At 50.7% G+C, this 16473-nt stretch overlaps 1 protein-coding gene across 1 annotated transcript in view; it reads left to right on the top strand.

Moving 5' to 3' along the window:
- The window catches only part of KAT6A (lysine acetyltransferase 6A), a 1365605-nt gene that overhangs the window by 777895 nt on the left and 571237 nt on the right, over window positions 1–16473 (top strand). Inside the window, exon 9 of the mRNA XM_085634070.1 lies at window positions 6480–6595. Within this exon, the coding sequence (XP_085490196.1) occupies window positions 6480–6595 (116 nt within the window). The remainder of the gene's footprint in view (window positions 1–6479; window positions 6596–16473) is intronic.

Genomic DNA, 16473 nt, shown 5'->3' with positions numbered 1-16473 from the left:
CCAGCCACCGGCCCACGCAAGCTGCCCAGCCTCTGCGTGGCCGCAGACGTGAGACCCAGCGATGCAGGTTTAGAAACCAGCGGGCGGGCTAGTCCACCCTTTACCCCCCCCCCCCCCCCTTTTCAGCAGCCTCCAAACCCTCTTAGTCTGACCTTTCAGGGTCATCAGTGACCAGTGGATGGCAGGATTCGCCATCACCTCCCCCACTGACATTCTATCACGTCAGACCGGTCGGTTTTGCAGATAGTCCAAAGGGGATACTCCCTCCCCTTTGAGACTACCCCTCTCTCCATGCCACAGTCTCTCGGTCGCATGTCAGAGGATCATTTGGCGCTTCTCCGCCAGGATGTCTCAGTTCTCTTGGCCAAGTGAGCTATCAAGAGGGTACCTGCTCCAGAAGTAGGTTGTTGTTGCTATTCCTGCTACTTTCTGGTGCCCAAGAAAGACAAAAGCCGGCGTCCTATCTTAGACCTCAGGGCCCTTAACCGCTTCCTCCAGAAGGAGAAGTACAAAATGCTAACTTTGGCTCAGGTCCTGTCTGACCTCGTCCTTGGAGACTGGATGGTAGCGTCAGACTTCCAGGTAGCTTATTTTTACATCCCCGTCCTGCCATCCCACAGGTGTTATCTATGGTTCATGCTAGGCCACGATAATTTTCAGTTCACCGTGCTACCCTTTGGCCTTACCAGTGCCCCTCGGGTGTTCACAAAAGTGATGGTGATGGTCGCAGCTCATCTGAGCAGATCAGGTTTTCCAGTCTGACCCTATCTCGACGACTGGCTGTTAAAGGTGTGCTTGCCCCAGGCTGTCGTCTCCAACGTCCAGACTACCGCGGACCTCCTGCAGTTGCTGGGGTTCACTATCAACGTGCCAAAGTCACACCTGACTCCCTCTCAAACGCTCCCTTTCATCGGAAGTTTTCTAGACACAGTGCAGTTTTGGTCCTATCCTCCCGAGCAGCGAGTCCGGGATATTCGGGCTATGATACTGATGTTTCAGCCTCTATCCCGGATTCGGTGATAATGACCCTGAGGCTGCTGGGCCTCATGGCCTCCTGCATCTTCCGCCTGTACCACTTCTGTCACAAGTGCTGAAGAAGATCAAGCGCGACCGGGCCCAAGTCAGTCTTGTGGCACCGGACTGGGCACGAAGAGTCTGGTAGTCCTAGCTCCTGAGCATGGCCATCAATCCTCTGATCAGACTGCCCCTTCGGGAGGATCTTCTGTTGCAGCAGCAGGGGACAGTCCTCCACCTCTTTGCGTGGAGATTGAGCGGCGACAGTTGACAGTTTTCGACCTTCCTCCCAAAGACTGTGATGTTATCTTGGCAGCCAGGCGTCCCTCCGCTAAGATGGTATACGCCTGCAGATGGAACAAATTTGTGGCATGGTGCACAGCAAAGGCTGGGGGATCCCCTTTATGCCCCTTTTTCTGAGGTTCTCTTGTTCCTCCTTTCTTTGGCCCAGCAGGGCTCTGCTCTGGGCACTTTTAGAGGCTAACTGAACTGACTAACTGAACTGATGTCAGAGCGCAGGGGCGGCGTTTAAGTAGGCACCGTGACGTCATCCCAGCGAACACGACGGGCGCGGAGTCCACCGACGCCACCTACCGACGCGCTGGTGTATTGCTGACGAAAATTTCTCCAGATCCAGTGTGACACCTGGGAGTAATTATAAGGTAAGGAATCTATAACTAATTCATGTCTCTTATAGATACATCTTTAGCGAAGGTAAGTAACTTGTTCTTTTACACTAGACGGATGGCACGCTATCTTAGGAACTCTCTTGGCCATCCCCTCTCTTTGAGAAATGCGGGGAAACTCCCACGGTTTTTTTATCAACCGTGAGCAGCTGGCCTGGTATATGATATCCACTAATGTAAGTGGGCACCGTGCACCAGTCCAGACAACCCTTATGGTGATTGGTGATTGAAAAGCTCTTAGACAACCTTGGAAGGCTCTCTAAGTGGTAGCTGTGGAGAGTAGCCTTGAGGCTTAGTCTAGAAGGAGGGTAAAGCAGCTTGTTTTACCAGAATGTTATCTTGTAGTATGGATTAAGTGAAAAACGACACAAAGTATTTATAAAAATATGTACTTATTTTATAATACTCTCTCACACATAGAAATATCTCCTACCCTAAGATTGCACAATGCACACAATACTTCATTAAAGAAACACAGTAAATAGCCCAAAATACACAGTGGACCGGGGGGGGCAAACCATATACTAAGAAAGTGGTATAAGAACCACGCCTCGGGTTAAGACAAGGTCGAGAGGACGTAGAGGTGCTGGGGACCCAAGGAACCACCCAAGGTGAGTAGATAGGGACCCCACGGAGAACATGCGCAGTGTGGAAACACTACAGCGTGCTCCGTACAACTCTACGTGTAAGTTGCGGTTGGATTTTTAAAGATTAAGGACCCATCCCAGTGTACCCTGAAGAAACCCCAAGGAAGACAGAAGGTTGGAAAGCCACCCCACCCATGGATACCCTAGTACCAATGTTACTTACACCAGGTGCATAAGTGTGAAGTGGTGTCGGAAACCGTAGATGAACCCAATGGAGGACTTCAGTAAGTGCCGCTGCTGGAAGAGGAGAAAGTGTCCGGTGGAATCCAAAGCTGTATTTAAAATGAGAGGTACCTGCAAGCAGAGAGGTAGAGTCTATGTCACTGAGGAGTGACCAGGAGACTTGGAAGACGAATGCCGTCCGATGTTGGGTGTTACAGGATGGATGACGATGACATTGACTCTGCAGCTGTGAGGTCCAGGCAAAGTTGAGGACAACCAGGAGCAGTGCTCGAGCTGTCCCACGAAGGATTTCAAGTGCTGAGGGGCCGGTGTCCCGCGGGAGCACCAACAAGCGTTGGCAAATGCAACCAAAGAAGGAATTAAAGAAGAAGCAACATCGGGACCAGCAAGGTCCAGGGGACTCACCAAAGGCAGGGGAGTCCGGGCAGGTCCTGAGCAAACAGGGGAGCCCAAGAGAAGCAAAGGTGACCCTCATATGGAGCCACAGGCTAAAGGCAGTGGAGTCGCGAGAGGACCTAAAGCAGCTCACAAAAAGATGCAAGCCACGATGCACACGATGCGGTGTGGCTGAAGGTTCTGGTCGCTTTTACATGCTCGAGGTTGGGGCTACTTGTAGCCCGAAGATCTTTTGGATAAAAGTCAACAAGCCTTTTCAACTACAAGTTGGACGCGTTGCACAGGGGTTCGGTTATTGCAACACCCACGAGGGACACTGGCCTCAAACTTGGTGAGAGGACAGGGCAGGCCTCGAGAGCTGTGGAAAACCACCTCCTAGGTTGCAGAACATTTCGCAGTCCGTAGGAGCTCAGGATCAGCAGACCGGTCATCTTAGTTGTGGTGCCTGCGAATGCAGGGGAGTGACTCCTTCACTCCAAGGGAGATTTTTTCAAGTGTCTTCGATGCTTCACATGATGGTTCCTGTATGATGCACAGGCACAGACGATGCAGCAGCCTGGAAGGGAGACGAAGTCAGGCCTAAACGAAGTCCAGAGTGCCCAGACGGTTGAAGTGCAGTGGTGTCTGATATGAATCTTACCCAATGGCTAATCTTGGGACCTACATCCAGGTAAGCCCTTAAGTACCCTAGGGAAACGGTTGGGAAGATTCAGGGGACTCTCCCAGGAGAGGGTCTGGACAGGAGGAGGTTACTCCCATGTCCTTTGTCCAGTTTCTCGCTAGAGCGGGAGCCAATGGCTCCCAGGACTGGTTTGAACTGGACTATGCACAGGAATACCAAATGTGCCCCTCATGCAGACTGAGTGGCGCTGGCAAGCGCGCCCTTCCCATCCCAATACACTAAATCCTGCCTGGGAGGTGGTCACACCTCCCTGTGACAGGATGCCTATTGTTCTGCCTTCCCCTGCTTGAGCTTGGCTCAGCAGCAGGAGGGCAGAATCATGTCTCTGGTCGGCAGCAACCATTTTGTGCTGTCCGGATCAAGATGGCTGGTACCGGGAACACTGAGAGCCTAACGGAGGGCTCTTCCAGTGCTTGGAATCGTACCTCGCATATGGTTTACAGTGTGGTGGTATGATTCTAACATGTTTGAAACCATGGGATTCGTTGCAGCCGTTTTTGAGATGGTGATCGTGTAATTACGCGGTCCCCCTCTATATAGTATATGGCTTCCGCTCTGACAGCCCAGGACAATGGACTCCTTAGGCTGCAGGGGGGTCCTGCTCCTGTAAGGGGCACCCTCTCACTTAGAACCAAGCACCCTACCTTCAAGATTGCAAAGGCCTGCTCTAGGGGTGACTTAGAGGTATATGTTCAGTGACCCTAGATATAGGAAACCTTTATCTTTAGTAAGTGGTGCTAGCACCAGCTTATACAGGCTGCAATGGCAGGCCTGTAGTTCCATTTTGAACGGTGTCTCATGGGCGGCATGATACATGCTTCAGCCCATGGGAGACCTCTGGGTTACCTATGCCCTGGGTACCTTAGCACTATATACTAGGGACTTACAAGGGTGCCCCAGTATCCAATCTGGGGTGTACCTAAGTACTGAGCACAACAGTTTAGGGAGAAAGCAGATAGACTGGGGTCCTGATTAGCAGGATTCCAGTCAGACTAGTCAAAATACAGCTTAGCACCAGGCAAAAAGTGGGGGTAACCATAGAAGGAGATCCTACTTTCCTATATCTTCTTGTAAACTGTTTGGATGAGGGAGAGTCCACCTACTTGCCCTGGTCAGAGGGAGTTGGAATAATAGCTTTTTGTTAACATTTTGGGAGTACTATTTTGCGTAAATTAAACAGGAGGGGGTTCAATTAGCACTCTTACAGGAAACACACCCACCGGTGAAGGAGGGACTGGTGCAACAGCGTAGATGGAGGGGCCAAGCTTATTACACACAAATTGAAATATCAGCAATGCCATTTCAGTCTTGCATCCTTCTGAGGCTGTAAATTGAGTACAGTTAAATCGTAAATTTTGGCACCTGTCATACACAACCGCAAGTAGTAGCAGAAGTTTGATTTGATACGCTACATGAAACAAGTTTTTCTCATTATTATTCGGACGAGAAAAGAGAGCTCAGCAATACAAATTAAGTCTTTGTTCCTTATGCCCAGTGAGCCCATGGAAATGATTTTGTAAAGACTAGTTTTTCCACATAAATATAGTAAATTCTATACAACCTTCAGCATACCAGCTAATGAAACCCTACCATTTACTTTGAGAGCATTTTCAACCAGCCACAAGCTGCAGCACTTAAGTTTCTTGTTACCATATTGATACTGAAGACATGTAAAGCACTGATATGGAGTTCACTACCTACTTTCACATATGTCAATGTACAGGTAAAACAAGAAGCAGTTTTAGTCAAACTGTGAGTCTGTTTGCTGCTACCTCAACTGCACATGTCCCACCATGTTATAAATAAGTTCACTGCTGTAAAGAATATGACCAGCAAGTAAATCTTTAAAAAGAGTCACACTGGAGTGGGAAGAGGTGACGTCACTATAGTAATTATTTTGTGACTTTGCTTCCATAGACCTACTTGACCTTGCTGTAGTGTTAAAGGTGTGTCAACTTGACATTAATGTTACTGTCTTTTTTTTAAGCTAATTTGGAAACGATGTTGAGGCGATTGATTCGCTCTCACAAAAAGTGATGGGAGGAATGCATGCAAAATGTCTAACTTCTGACAATTGCCTGGGGTAATGTTCCAACTCAAGGTTTACCCCACTGTGGCACTCTGGAAAAAAGCCCACCTTATGCTAATCAATACTGACCCTACTTCTCATGACAACAGTGCCTTTGAACTGTCAGACAAAGCCCCTTGCAGAAGGCAGCACAAGCTACCTCAGACCAGGTTCTGTCTTGTTCGGCTTCGTCATTGAGATGTAGCTTGGATCGTATGGCACAGTAAGCAGGAATCTCATATCTGATATCACTTTTTGTGCGATTGATGTTAAGCCATGGGTTGAAATGGACTGGTTCCCCTGAGGTGCAGGATGAGTATTGATTTGCATAAGATGGGTCTTTGTCTAGAGTGGCAATGTGGGTGAAAAGCGATGAATTAGAATACTACCCCAAGCAGTTGCCAGTAGTAAACCTTTTCCAGACATTTCTTCCATCACCTTTATTTGTTTTGAGTAAAATATGCTAATCGGGTCCCAACTGCCCCTACTTCAATTTATGTCTAACATCTAAAAGATTCTGTTCTCTTTCATTTGGATATTTTTCTATTTATATCTTGCTCTCATTCATTCTTGGACTCAGTCTTTTGTTCCATTAGATGCCACATTTTCATATTCTTTGTCCTTTACCACCTCACATCTTCGTTCTGTGTTCTATCTCCAAAATCTTTCCGGGTCTCTCCATCTCACCTTCGTTTACTCTTACTCCTAAAATCTCTTCTTCCTGTTATCTCTCTCTTATTCCTATTTCCTTTGTTTCTTTCTAACATTCATAACGCTCCTAAAATTGTTTTGCTTCTTCACAGAAAGTTGGAGTGACTGGGCCACTAGATCCACAACTCCGATGTCCGGCCCTCATCGAGTTTGGAAAGTATGAAATTCAGACATGGTACTCTTCACCGTACCCACAGGAATATTCACGGTAAGGAAGCAATCCATTGTTATCACTCAATCGTACACAAAACCTTTCTCGGAATTCACATGGTGAATTTAGCTCTTAAATAGATTCTTACAGTATTCCCCATCCACTAACATGGATATATATGGGTTCTAAGGTTGTATTCATACTTTCAGTGACTTTGAGAACACATATTTTTAATCCTCAGCACATCTACAAATTCCTAAAGATAATCACCAGCCACAGTACATCCCCATAGTGTTCTGTATACGTTCACAGTGACAGTGTAGTTGCAAACTGCACATATCCTAACAAACTCAAAAGGAGCTGACGGTGAGGAAGAAACAGTCATACCTGTGATGCATCTTTGTCTATGTGGTTAATTGTACACCACACCCTTTATCAACCATCACATAGCTGCTGATGATTTACTTCTTAGGCTTCCCTGCATACCAGAGCAGCAAGATTACTATCAAATCTCCTGTTGTAAACGCTGTCTTTTCTGCAAAGAATTATCCCAAGGGTTTGGGATTATGGTTCATTTCTGCTGCTGTTTCAATCCCTGTGTCGTTTTTAGAAAAAAACTGTTTTTCAGTATTTTAAAAAAAATAAACAGCAAAAGCCATCTCTGCTTCTTAATACCATTAAGAACTACTCAAAAGAGACCCATAATACGATGTATCAATTTAGCCTTTTTGTTATGTCATGTGGTGGTTCCACAAGACTAGCAAATCTGAAAATGTTTATTCTCTGTAAGGTTGATTCTCTTATAGTTTTGAAGTGTAATCGCGCTCTGTGGACATTACTGCATCCTTCAAGGTGTACTTTAAGTCTGACAAAAGTTGTGGCATCAGATAGAAACCTTTGGTGTATTTTCTATGTGCTATGAGAACGTTGAAAGCCTTGTTTCAGGCATTGTTGGAATTTGAGGCCTATAGCCCTCGGGGAGCAGAAAATGAATGTTTGAACCTGACATCTAAAGGAGGGCTTGTCAAGGTTTCTCCCACACCCCAATACCCACAAAATGGGTCAAAAACCATAGTTGTGAATAAATCATGCAGGGCCTTTAGACCAAGGAGAGCATGCTAATGTTAAAAGGTGGGCAGGAAGAGCCCATTCCTTTCAACGTCTGGAGTGATTGCCACACCTCGAAGTGATATCCTAGAACCGATTTAAATCATTCATATCCGTTGCTTATTTCTTATTTGGCTCATTTGTTGTTAAGGAATAGCTTCTCTTCATTGTCTACTTTGGGGCTCAAAAACAGCTCCCCCTCACTAGAGGGGGCTCTTAATTATCTACAACGCTAAAGCACTCAGCTTCTGGACTTCATCCTCCAAGTGACTTAACTCCAAGGTAGGTGTAACTGTCATAATCTAGTTTGAAGCAGAAATAGGGACAGACCTCTTGACTGTCTAATTAAGATTACTGTGATACTTGTAATGATTTCAGAACAGTGGTTCTGATAGAGACACTTTAAGAGGGAGGGGATTTTGATGCTGATTCTGCTGACTCATGTCCCCTTCCGGCCCCCTCTCCCCCTATGACATTACAGCATATCATGAGGTCATTCAGAGGGCTGCAGGCTTCCTAAAGGTTGGAGTTCTTGTCACCTTGTAAGAGGAGGATTTCCTGGTAGAGATGCTCTCCAAATCGGAGTACACAGTTCCTTTTCCTCCCTATGCTAAAGGGCATGTAAAAATCCACCCCAGACAATTTCGTGGAGGTAGTCAAGGCTAGAGTAGTCATCCCAAGAGTCAAAAGAAATTTAAGCTGTCTTTCAGCGACCTGATGAACATTAAGGAACACATTACACCTGATAGTACACACTGCCCCAAAACATGATCCTGCCGAGTCCACCGGTATTGCTCCTACTTCAGGTAAGGAGAGCAAGACGGTAGATGCTGCAGAAAAGAGGATGGCAGTAGGAGTGGCAGCCCTTTGGGGAATAGATGTTTCGGTGGCTCTTCTGTCACACTATGACAGACACAAGGGGAAGAGATGGAGGAACTCTTAAAATATCTCCCGGAGCAGTACAGGAAGTGAGGAAAGGAGACAGTGTCTGAGGTGCCAGCATTCACTGCACTTTAGATCGCACAGACACAGCCTCCAAGGACATTACTATTGGCGTCCTACTCAGGCGCCACACCTGGCTCTGTCTGGTTCAAGCCCAGGTCCAGCTGCATCTCTTCAACCTTTCCTTTGAAGAAAACAATAAGGGTAGGATTAAAATTGGCTTCAGCAAGAAAGCTGCCGCTTCCAAGCTGTGACTTGTCCAGCCACCCCTCGATCACACTTCGCATGTTCCCATGTTGGGTCGAGGAAACTCTTATTTCCTCCCTAGCTGGGGAGAAATCATGTATGACATGGGTCCTTGCACCAAAGCATGCTACCCCAAGGTCACACACTCACCCCAAAACACCTTCCCTTCTTCAAGAGGAAGTGCATACAGCATAGAAAGGGTGTTCCTGGATCATAACAGGAGAGGTGTCCACTCTACTTTTTAATCCCCAAGAAGAATGTCTCCATTTGACTCATCCTTAAACTTAGACCCCTCAATCGATACAATCTGTCAGAACATTTTTGCATGGCAATACTCCAGGACAGCATCCCCCTTCTTTCACAGCGAGACTTCATGGCTACGCTCAATCTTAAGGGCACCTATTTCCACATTCATCCTACTCAGAGGTGCCTTTGCTTTGAACTAGTAGTGTTGTCCACTTACTACAGTTTGCTTCATTCAAGAGTCACTATGGCTCCAACGGTATTCATGAAGGGCCTAGCAGTGGGGGCTGCTCATCTGTGATGGGGGGGGGGGGTATTCACATTCTCCCCTGCCTAGTCGGCTGGCTGATCAAGAGCTGTAGCAAGCTGCTCTGTCTGGCACCCACGTAAACAATTATGTCTCTGATTCACTGTTTGGGATTTACCATAAATGCTACCAGGTCCCACCTGCATCCGCCTCAAATACAACCTTTTGGATAGTCAGTCCTAAAGGCAGTCACAGGCAAAGCCTACCCAAACCAATAAAGTGTCTTAGCCTTCAAGCACCTGCTTCCTCTTTTTCAGCCTAGTCATCATTGGAACCGTCATGCACCTCTTAGAAACGATTGCCTCTCGCATCATCATTGGTCCTCGCGCAAGGCTGCGTATACCTCTCTTCCAAGAGTGCCTTGCGGATCAATAGTCTCGAAGGGAGGGTCACTATGAAGATGTAGTGTTGGTACAGACCGAGTGGCTCTGCATTAGTGGAGCAACATTATCCTGCGCAAGGCAGGCATTTTGCAATTCGCAGATGACAATTACCACAAATACCTCTCTCACCGGATGGGGAGTGCATCTCAATGACATAACAGTCCAGAAAAAGTGTCTCTCTCATCCGCAGGGTCGTCGCATCAGTTTCTTGAATTTGCTTGCCATCCACTTAGTCCTGAAAGCCTTCCTACAGGTCATTTGAGGCATGTTAGATCTCATCAGGACAGACAACGTGACAGCCATGTACTACCTTCTGAAGCATGACAGCACACTTTCCCTCAGCTCTCTCACTGTAGCACTGGAGATTTGGCATTGGGTACATATTTCACCTCTTGGCGGAGAATCTCTCAGGGACAAATAACAACTTTGCGGATCATCTCAGTAGGGCCGATCAACAAGCCCACAATTGAAACTGCAATGTTAGGTCCTTCACAACTGCTTCCAGCCTTGGGGCAGCCCACAAATAGATCTGTTTGCCATCCCAGGAAAACTCAAAATGCTCAAGGTTCACCACCAGGTATCCACATCCATTCTACGTGGGCAGTGCACTGTGGATGAATTGGTCATGGCTATTTGCCTACGCTTTTCTACATCTCCTGGTGCTTCTCTTTGTGGTGAGAAAACTCAGACAGACGTCACTAACCCTCCTTCTAGCGAGTTTCCATTTGTCTTTCTTTGACCCCATTAGTTGCGGAAAGAGCACTACATATATAGGATGTCAATTGAGATCTTGTGTTCAACGTTGACAAGACCAATCCATTCTGTAAATCAGATCAGCTGTTTGTCTCCTTTGTAAAGACCCATAGAGGTCATCCCATGTCCAAGGCAGGCATAAACAGGTGGATAGTCAAATGTATACAGACCTGTTATCACAAAGTAAAGAGTTCTCAAGACCCCACTCAGAGCATATTCCACCCTCATGAAAGAAGGAACTGTGGTTTTCCTAGGAATAATAATATTCTTTTAAAAACATGACATCATCCGCCCTGGACTCTTTTTTCTTTCACCTCAGGAATTGGATGCTGCAACTCCCTTGACCAAACCTGGTGCTCTTCACAGCATTAAAGCAGCGCCCTGATTGGAGGGAGCGGCCTGTCTCGGTGCTCCACAGCACACTGAAGGCCTGCACTTTCTCTCAATCCAGCTGTCTTAAGACAGCTGGGTTGAGAGGGTCCCAAGACTGCTGGCCAAAGGGACATGCACACTTTAAAAAGTGCACAGCCTACCCACCCTCCTTCCTGCTGCTCGTGCCACCCAGCAGGCCCACCCGTGCTCGGGATGGGTGGATGAAAAATGAAATGGTTATTGCCATTTTATTTTTCATATCTGGGGCTTTGGGGGGCAATTAAGTGGGGCAATGCTCCTCTGCTCCAACGGAGGAGGCAAGCCTGTCAGAGACACTTTTCATCTCAAGTGGGCCTCAGGCCCTCTGCCTTTTTGCCTTTACCACTCCTGCCAAGAGTTCTAAAGAAGATCAGGAACGACTAGGCCCAAGTCATTCTTGTTGCATCCTTCTTTGCTTGCAGAGTGTAGTATCCTGAACTGTTAAGCATGACCATTGGTCCTCCTATTAGGCTGCCTCTTCTAGATGTTTTTCAGTCGCAGCTGGGGATGGTTCTCCACCGGAACATGTCTATGCTCTGCCTTCTTGCATGGAGATTGAGCGGCGACAGTTGACATCGTTCAACCGTCTGCCCGAAGTCTGCGCTGTTATCTTAGCATCCAGGCATTCCCCCACCAAGACTCTATACGCTTGCCATTGGGTCAAGTTTGTGGCATGGTGCAGAGAAACAATTGTCCTCTCAGGCTCCATACCATCAAGACTGCCTTCCTGGTGTCAATACCACCTGCCCGGAGGGTCAGTGAGCTTCAGGCTTTGTCATCTAAGCTTCCGAACCAGACAATCTATCCAGGCAAGCTGGTCCTTCGCACTAGACCTCCTTTCTGCCGAATGTTGTCACTCCCTTTCATGTAGGCCAGTCCATCACCCTGCCTACTTTTCATGCTCCACCACAACCCTCCAAGGAAGAAATGCAACGTCACCAAAAGAGCATTGTCGTTCTACCTTGAATGCGCAAAAGAGTCCTGGGTGGACAACCAACTGTTTGTGGGGTATATTGGAGTAAAGTAGGGAAAGGCTGTGCAGAAACGGACCACTGAAGAATCGTGCTCTACATTTAGATATGCTATATATTGGCCAAGAACCAACCCCCTGAAGGCCTGCGTGCTCATTCCAACAGAGTCACGGCTGGGGCCACTGCGTTAGCATGCTGAATCCCGGTCCGGTAAATCCGCCAGGCAACAATGTGAGCATCTTTGCACACATTCACAATACGCTACTGCCTGGACAATCTGAAAGAAACACGTCAGTTAGATTCCTCACCTTAGAATATCCCCAGGCGTCAGGCTGGATCCGGAAAGATTTTTCGTCAGCAATAACCCTTGCGCGTCGCTAGGCGTCGTCTGCGCCTCCGCGTCCGGCGTCGTGCGCCGGAATGACGTCGTCGGAGTACTTAGACGCCGCCCTCGCGCGCTGACATCAGTTTTTTCTGCGCTAGACAGCGCCGATCCGGGAAGAGCCTTAGTCACTTTTTTCGACTAAACTTTTTTGACTCTTTTTGGTCTTCTGTCGACTCGACTCTGGTGCCGGTATGATGCCTGGTTTTAAGGCCTGTGACTCCTGTCATCGACTGATGTCGGTGATGGACCACCAATGCCGGTGCCTTTACTGCCTGGGGCCCGACCACGATGCGGAGTCGTGCCTCGACTGTCAGGCCTTGACCTCGAAGGCTAGGCAGGAGAGGTCCCGTAAGCTTCTCGAGCTTCGGCACTCGGCTCCGCGCCGTTCACGGTCTCGGTCCAGGAGGAGGTCCAAGAACCGGTCGCGGAGCCGTAGTCACCATCATCGCTCGTCGGGCTCAAGGTCTTCGGGTAAGTCGAAGCGCTCGAAGAAGTCCAAGAGGCGACACCGCTCTTCAGACTCCCCTCGTCGGTCGAGGGTCAGGGTGGTCCAACCCCCGCGGCTCCGTCGAAGCCGCAGGAGCCGCGTCCGTCTCCATACCCGCCGGTCCCTGGGACTGACGCGACTCAGGTGGAGATCAGCGCCTTCCTCTCGGCCATGAGGGGCCTGGCTCCGCCGTCGACGCTTGCCGGCGCGTCTTCGGGCCCCGCGGGCTCGACTGGGCGACCTCGCGAGCTGGTGGCTCCGGCCCCGGCGCCGTCGATGACTTCGGTCCCGACGCCGCAGGTCCCCGAGGGATCCAGGCCTGGATCTCTGCTGGCGCCGGTCGACCTCACAACGCCTCCTCCGCCGGCACCGACACCGGTTCCACACCCGGCGCCGTCCCCGGACGACGCCGTTCCCCGGTTCAGTCCGGGCCGGGCGCCGATGCGGCACCGCTCGACGCCGCAGCCGATGCATGAGCAATTTATCTACCGCACGGCTCCGGTTATTCCTACTGTTTATCAGGAATCGGATGACGGGGGTGACTGGGAGGGGTCTGAGGACCCTATGGCCAGACAGGCCGACCTTTCACAGGACTGAGCAGACGAACTGGGGGATGCCAGTGGTCTGGACACCTCCCCGGATGCTAGTTTCATCTCTCCTCCGACTGTGGCCTCGGAGGAAGGTGCAGCTTTTTCAGTGGTGCTGCGCAAGGCGGCCGATGCCCTTGGGCTGGAGTTGCCTGCTGTGGCCGTGAGGACTAATGTCCTCACAGAAGTGCTTCAACCGTCAGCAAGCTCTACAGAGCCTCTGCTGCAGTTCAATGAGGCACTAGTAGACGTTCTGCAGGGCACCTGGTCCAAGCCCTCCACAGTACCTCCTGTGGATCGGAATGTGGCCCGGCGCCACCGCCCTGCTCCGGGCGACCCCAGTTTTCTGTCCCAACATCCCACTTCCGAGAGTCTGGTTATCCAGGCCTCGACTTCCCAATCCTCCTTCCTGTCCGCTCCTCCGGATCGGGAATCCAAGAGGCTGGAACAGTTCGGAAAGAAGCTGTTCTCTTCCCTGAGTTTGGGTCTACGGACCTTGAATACGGCTTACCTCTTGGACCGTTATTCCCACTTTCTGTGGGATGCGGTGGAGGATGTGGTGCCCCTGTGTCCGGAGGAGGCCCGGTCACCGCTCACCCAGGCGCTTGCTGATGGGCGAGATGCAGCGCGGCATGCCATACGGTGTGGACTAGACACCACGGACTCGCTGGGGCGGGCAATTTCGACCACGGTGGCGCTTCGCCGCCACGCCTGGCTACGGTCCACGTCTTTCTCGGGGGATGTCCAGAGTACCCTCATGGATATGCCCTTTGATGGCACTCGCCTTTTTGGCGAGAAGGCGGATAGTGCGCTGGCTTGTTTCAAGGACTCCCGGGCTACGGCCAAGTCCTTGGGTCTCTCGGCCCCGCGGCCGCAAACTTCCGCCTTTCGTGGCCAAGGAAGGGGCGCCCCCTCACGTCCGCCTAGCCACCGGCCGCAGAACCAACCTGCACGCGGACGCGGACTCCGCCGAGGCGGTACTGGAGGACAACGTGCTGGTCAGTCCACATACACCCCGGCAGCATCCGCCTGAAAGCCCTCCTAGTCCGAGCTTTCAGGCCCATTCCAGTGGAGCAGGTGATGGCAAACTCTGCCGCCCAGTGGCGTTCCATCACGCCGGACAGGTGGGTGCTGCAAGTCGTCGGAAGGAGCTACTCCCTCCTCTTCGAGACGACCCCTCCAGCCATGCCACCACAGTACCACCGCATGTCGGGGTATCACTTGACTCTTCTCTGGGAGGAAGTTACGGCCCTCTTGGCCAAAGAGGCCGTCGAGCGCGTTCCTGGTCCACAAGTAGGTCGTAGTTGCTATTCCCACTACTTTCTGGTTCCCAAGAAGGGCAAAGGGGGCCTACGCCCTATCTTGGACCTCAGGAGCGTCAACGCCTTCCTCCGGAAGGAGCGGTTCAAGATGCTCACCTTATCTCAGGTTCTGGCTGCCCTAGACCCAGGAGACTGGATGGTAGCGTTGGACTTGCAGGACGCTTATTTTCACATCCCCACCGGCGTTACCTGCGGTTCACGGTGGGTCAGGGGCATTTTCAATTCACCTTGCTCCCCTTCGGCCTCACCAGTGCCCCTCGGGTGTTCACGAAAGTGATGGCGGTGGTCGCAGCTCATCTGCGCAGATCAGGGGTTCCAGTCTTCCCCTATCTTGACGACTGGCTGTTTTCAGCGGGCTCGCCCCAGGCAATTGTCTCCCACCTCCAGACTATGGCCAACCTCCTGCATTTACTGGGGTTCTCCATCAATGTGCCGAAGTCACACCTGAGACGCTCCTCTTCATCGGAGCGGTTCTAGATTTGGCGCAGTTCCGGGCCTATCCTCTGGAGCAGCGGGTCCAGGATATTCAGGCTCTGATTCCCATCTTTCGGCCTCTATCCTGGGTTTCGGTCAGGTTGGTGCTGCGGCTTCTGGAGCTGATGGCCTCCTGCATCCTGTTGGTGCATTACGCCAGGTGGCGAATGCAGGCTCTGCAGTGGGACCTGAAGTTTCAGTGGGCCCAGCATCGTGGCAATCTGTCCGACCATGTCTTGATCTCGGAGGGCACTGCGAAGCAGTTGCAGTGGTGGCTCACAAACCGCGATTGGGTCCGCGGCAGATCCCTCTCCCTACCCCAACCGGAGCACGTAGTAGTGACGGATGCGTCCCTCCTGGGATGGGGGGGCCACATGGGGGAGGCGGAGATCAGAGGACTCTGGTCTCCAGCGGAGACTCGGCTCCATATCAACCTTTTGGAGCTGAGAGCGATCCGACTTGTGGTGCAGGTGTTCATGGACAACACCACCGCCATGTGGTATTGCAACAAACAGGGCGAGGTGGGGTCGTGGTCCCTTTGTCAGGAGCGCCTCTGGACATGGCTGGCACACCAGGGCATCACCCTGGTGGTTCAACATCTGGCGGGCTCTCTGAACGCCAGAGCAGACGAACTCTGCCGCCGGTGCATGATGGATCACGAATGGCGTCTAAACTCGGACGTGGCGCAAGGCCTCTTTCGGCAGTGGGGAGAGCCTTGGTTAGATCTATTCGCCACCGAAGAGAACGCGCAATGTCCGCAGTTCTGCGCGTTGGAGTTTCCAAGGCGGCACTCGCTCGGTGACGCCTTTCGTCATGAGTGGAGTTGCGGTCTGTTGTGCGCCTTTCCGCCTATACCACTTCTGCCCAGAGTGCTGAAGAAGATCAGGCGCGACCGGGCCCAAGTCATCCTAGTGGCTCCGGATTGGGCACGAAGGTACTGGTATCCCTAGCTACTCAGTATGTCAATCGATCCTCCGACACGCCTGCCTCTTCGGGACCTTCTGTTGCAGCAGCAGGGGATGGTTCTCCACCCGAACCTGTCCAGTCTCCACCTCCATGCGTGGAGATTGAGCGGCGACAGTTGATGCCATTTGACTTGCCTCCTGAAGTCTGTGACGTTATTCTGGCAGCCAGGCGTCCCTCCACTAAAACAGTATACGCCTGCAGGTGGAACAAATTTGTGGCATGGTGCACAGCAAAGGCTGTGGATCCCTTTTCCGCCCCTCTTTCTGAGGTTCTCCTCTTTCTTCTCTCTCTAGTCCAGCAGGGCTCTGCTCTGGGCACCTTGAAAGGTTATCTATCAGCTATCTCTGCTTT

Source organism: Triturus cristatus, chromosome 11 (assembly GCF_964204655.1).
Source record: "Triturus cristatus chromosome 11, aTriCri1.1, whole genome shotgun sequence".
NCBI lineage: Eukaryota > Metazoa > Chordata > Amphibia > Caudata > Salamandridae > Triturus > Triturus cristatus.
The sequence above is the reverse complement of the archived record's forward strand: the minus strand, read 5'-3'. Positions and strand labels throughout refer to the sequence as shown.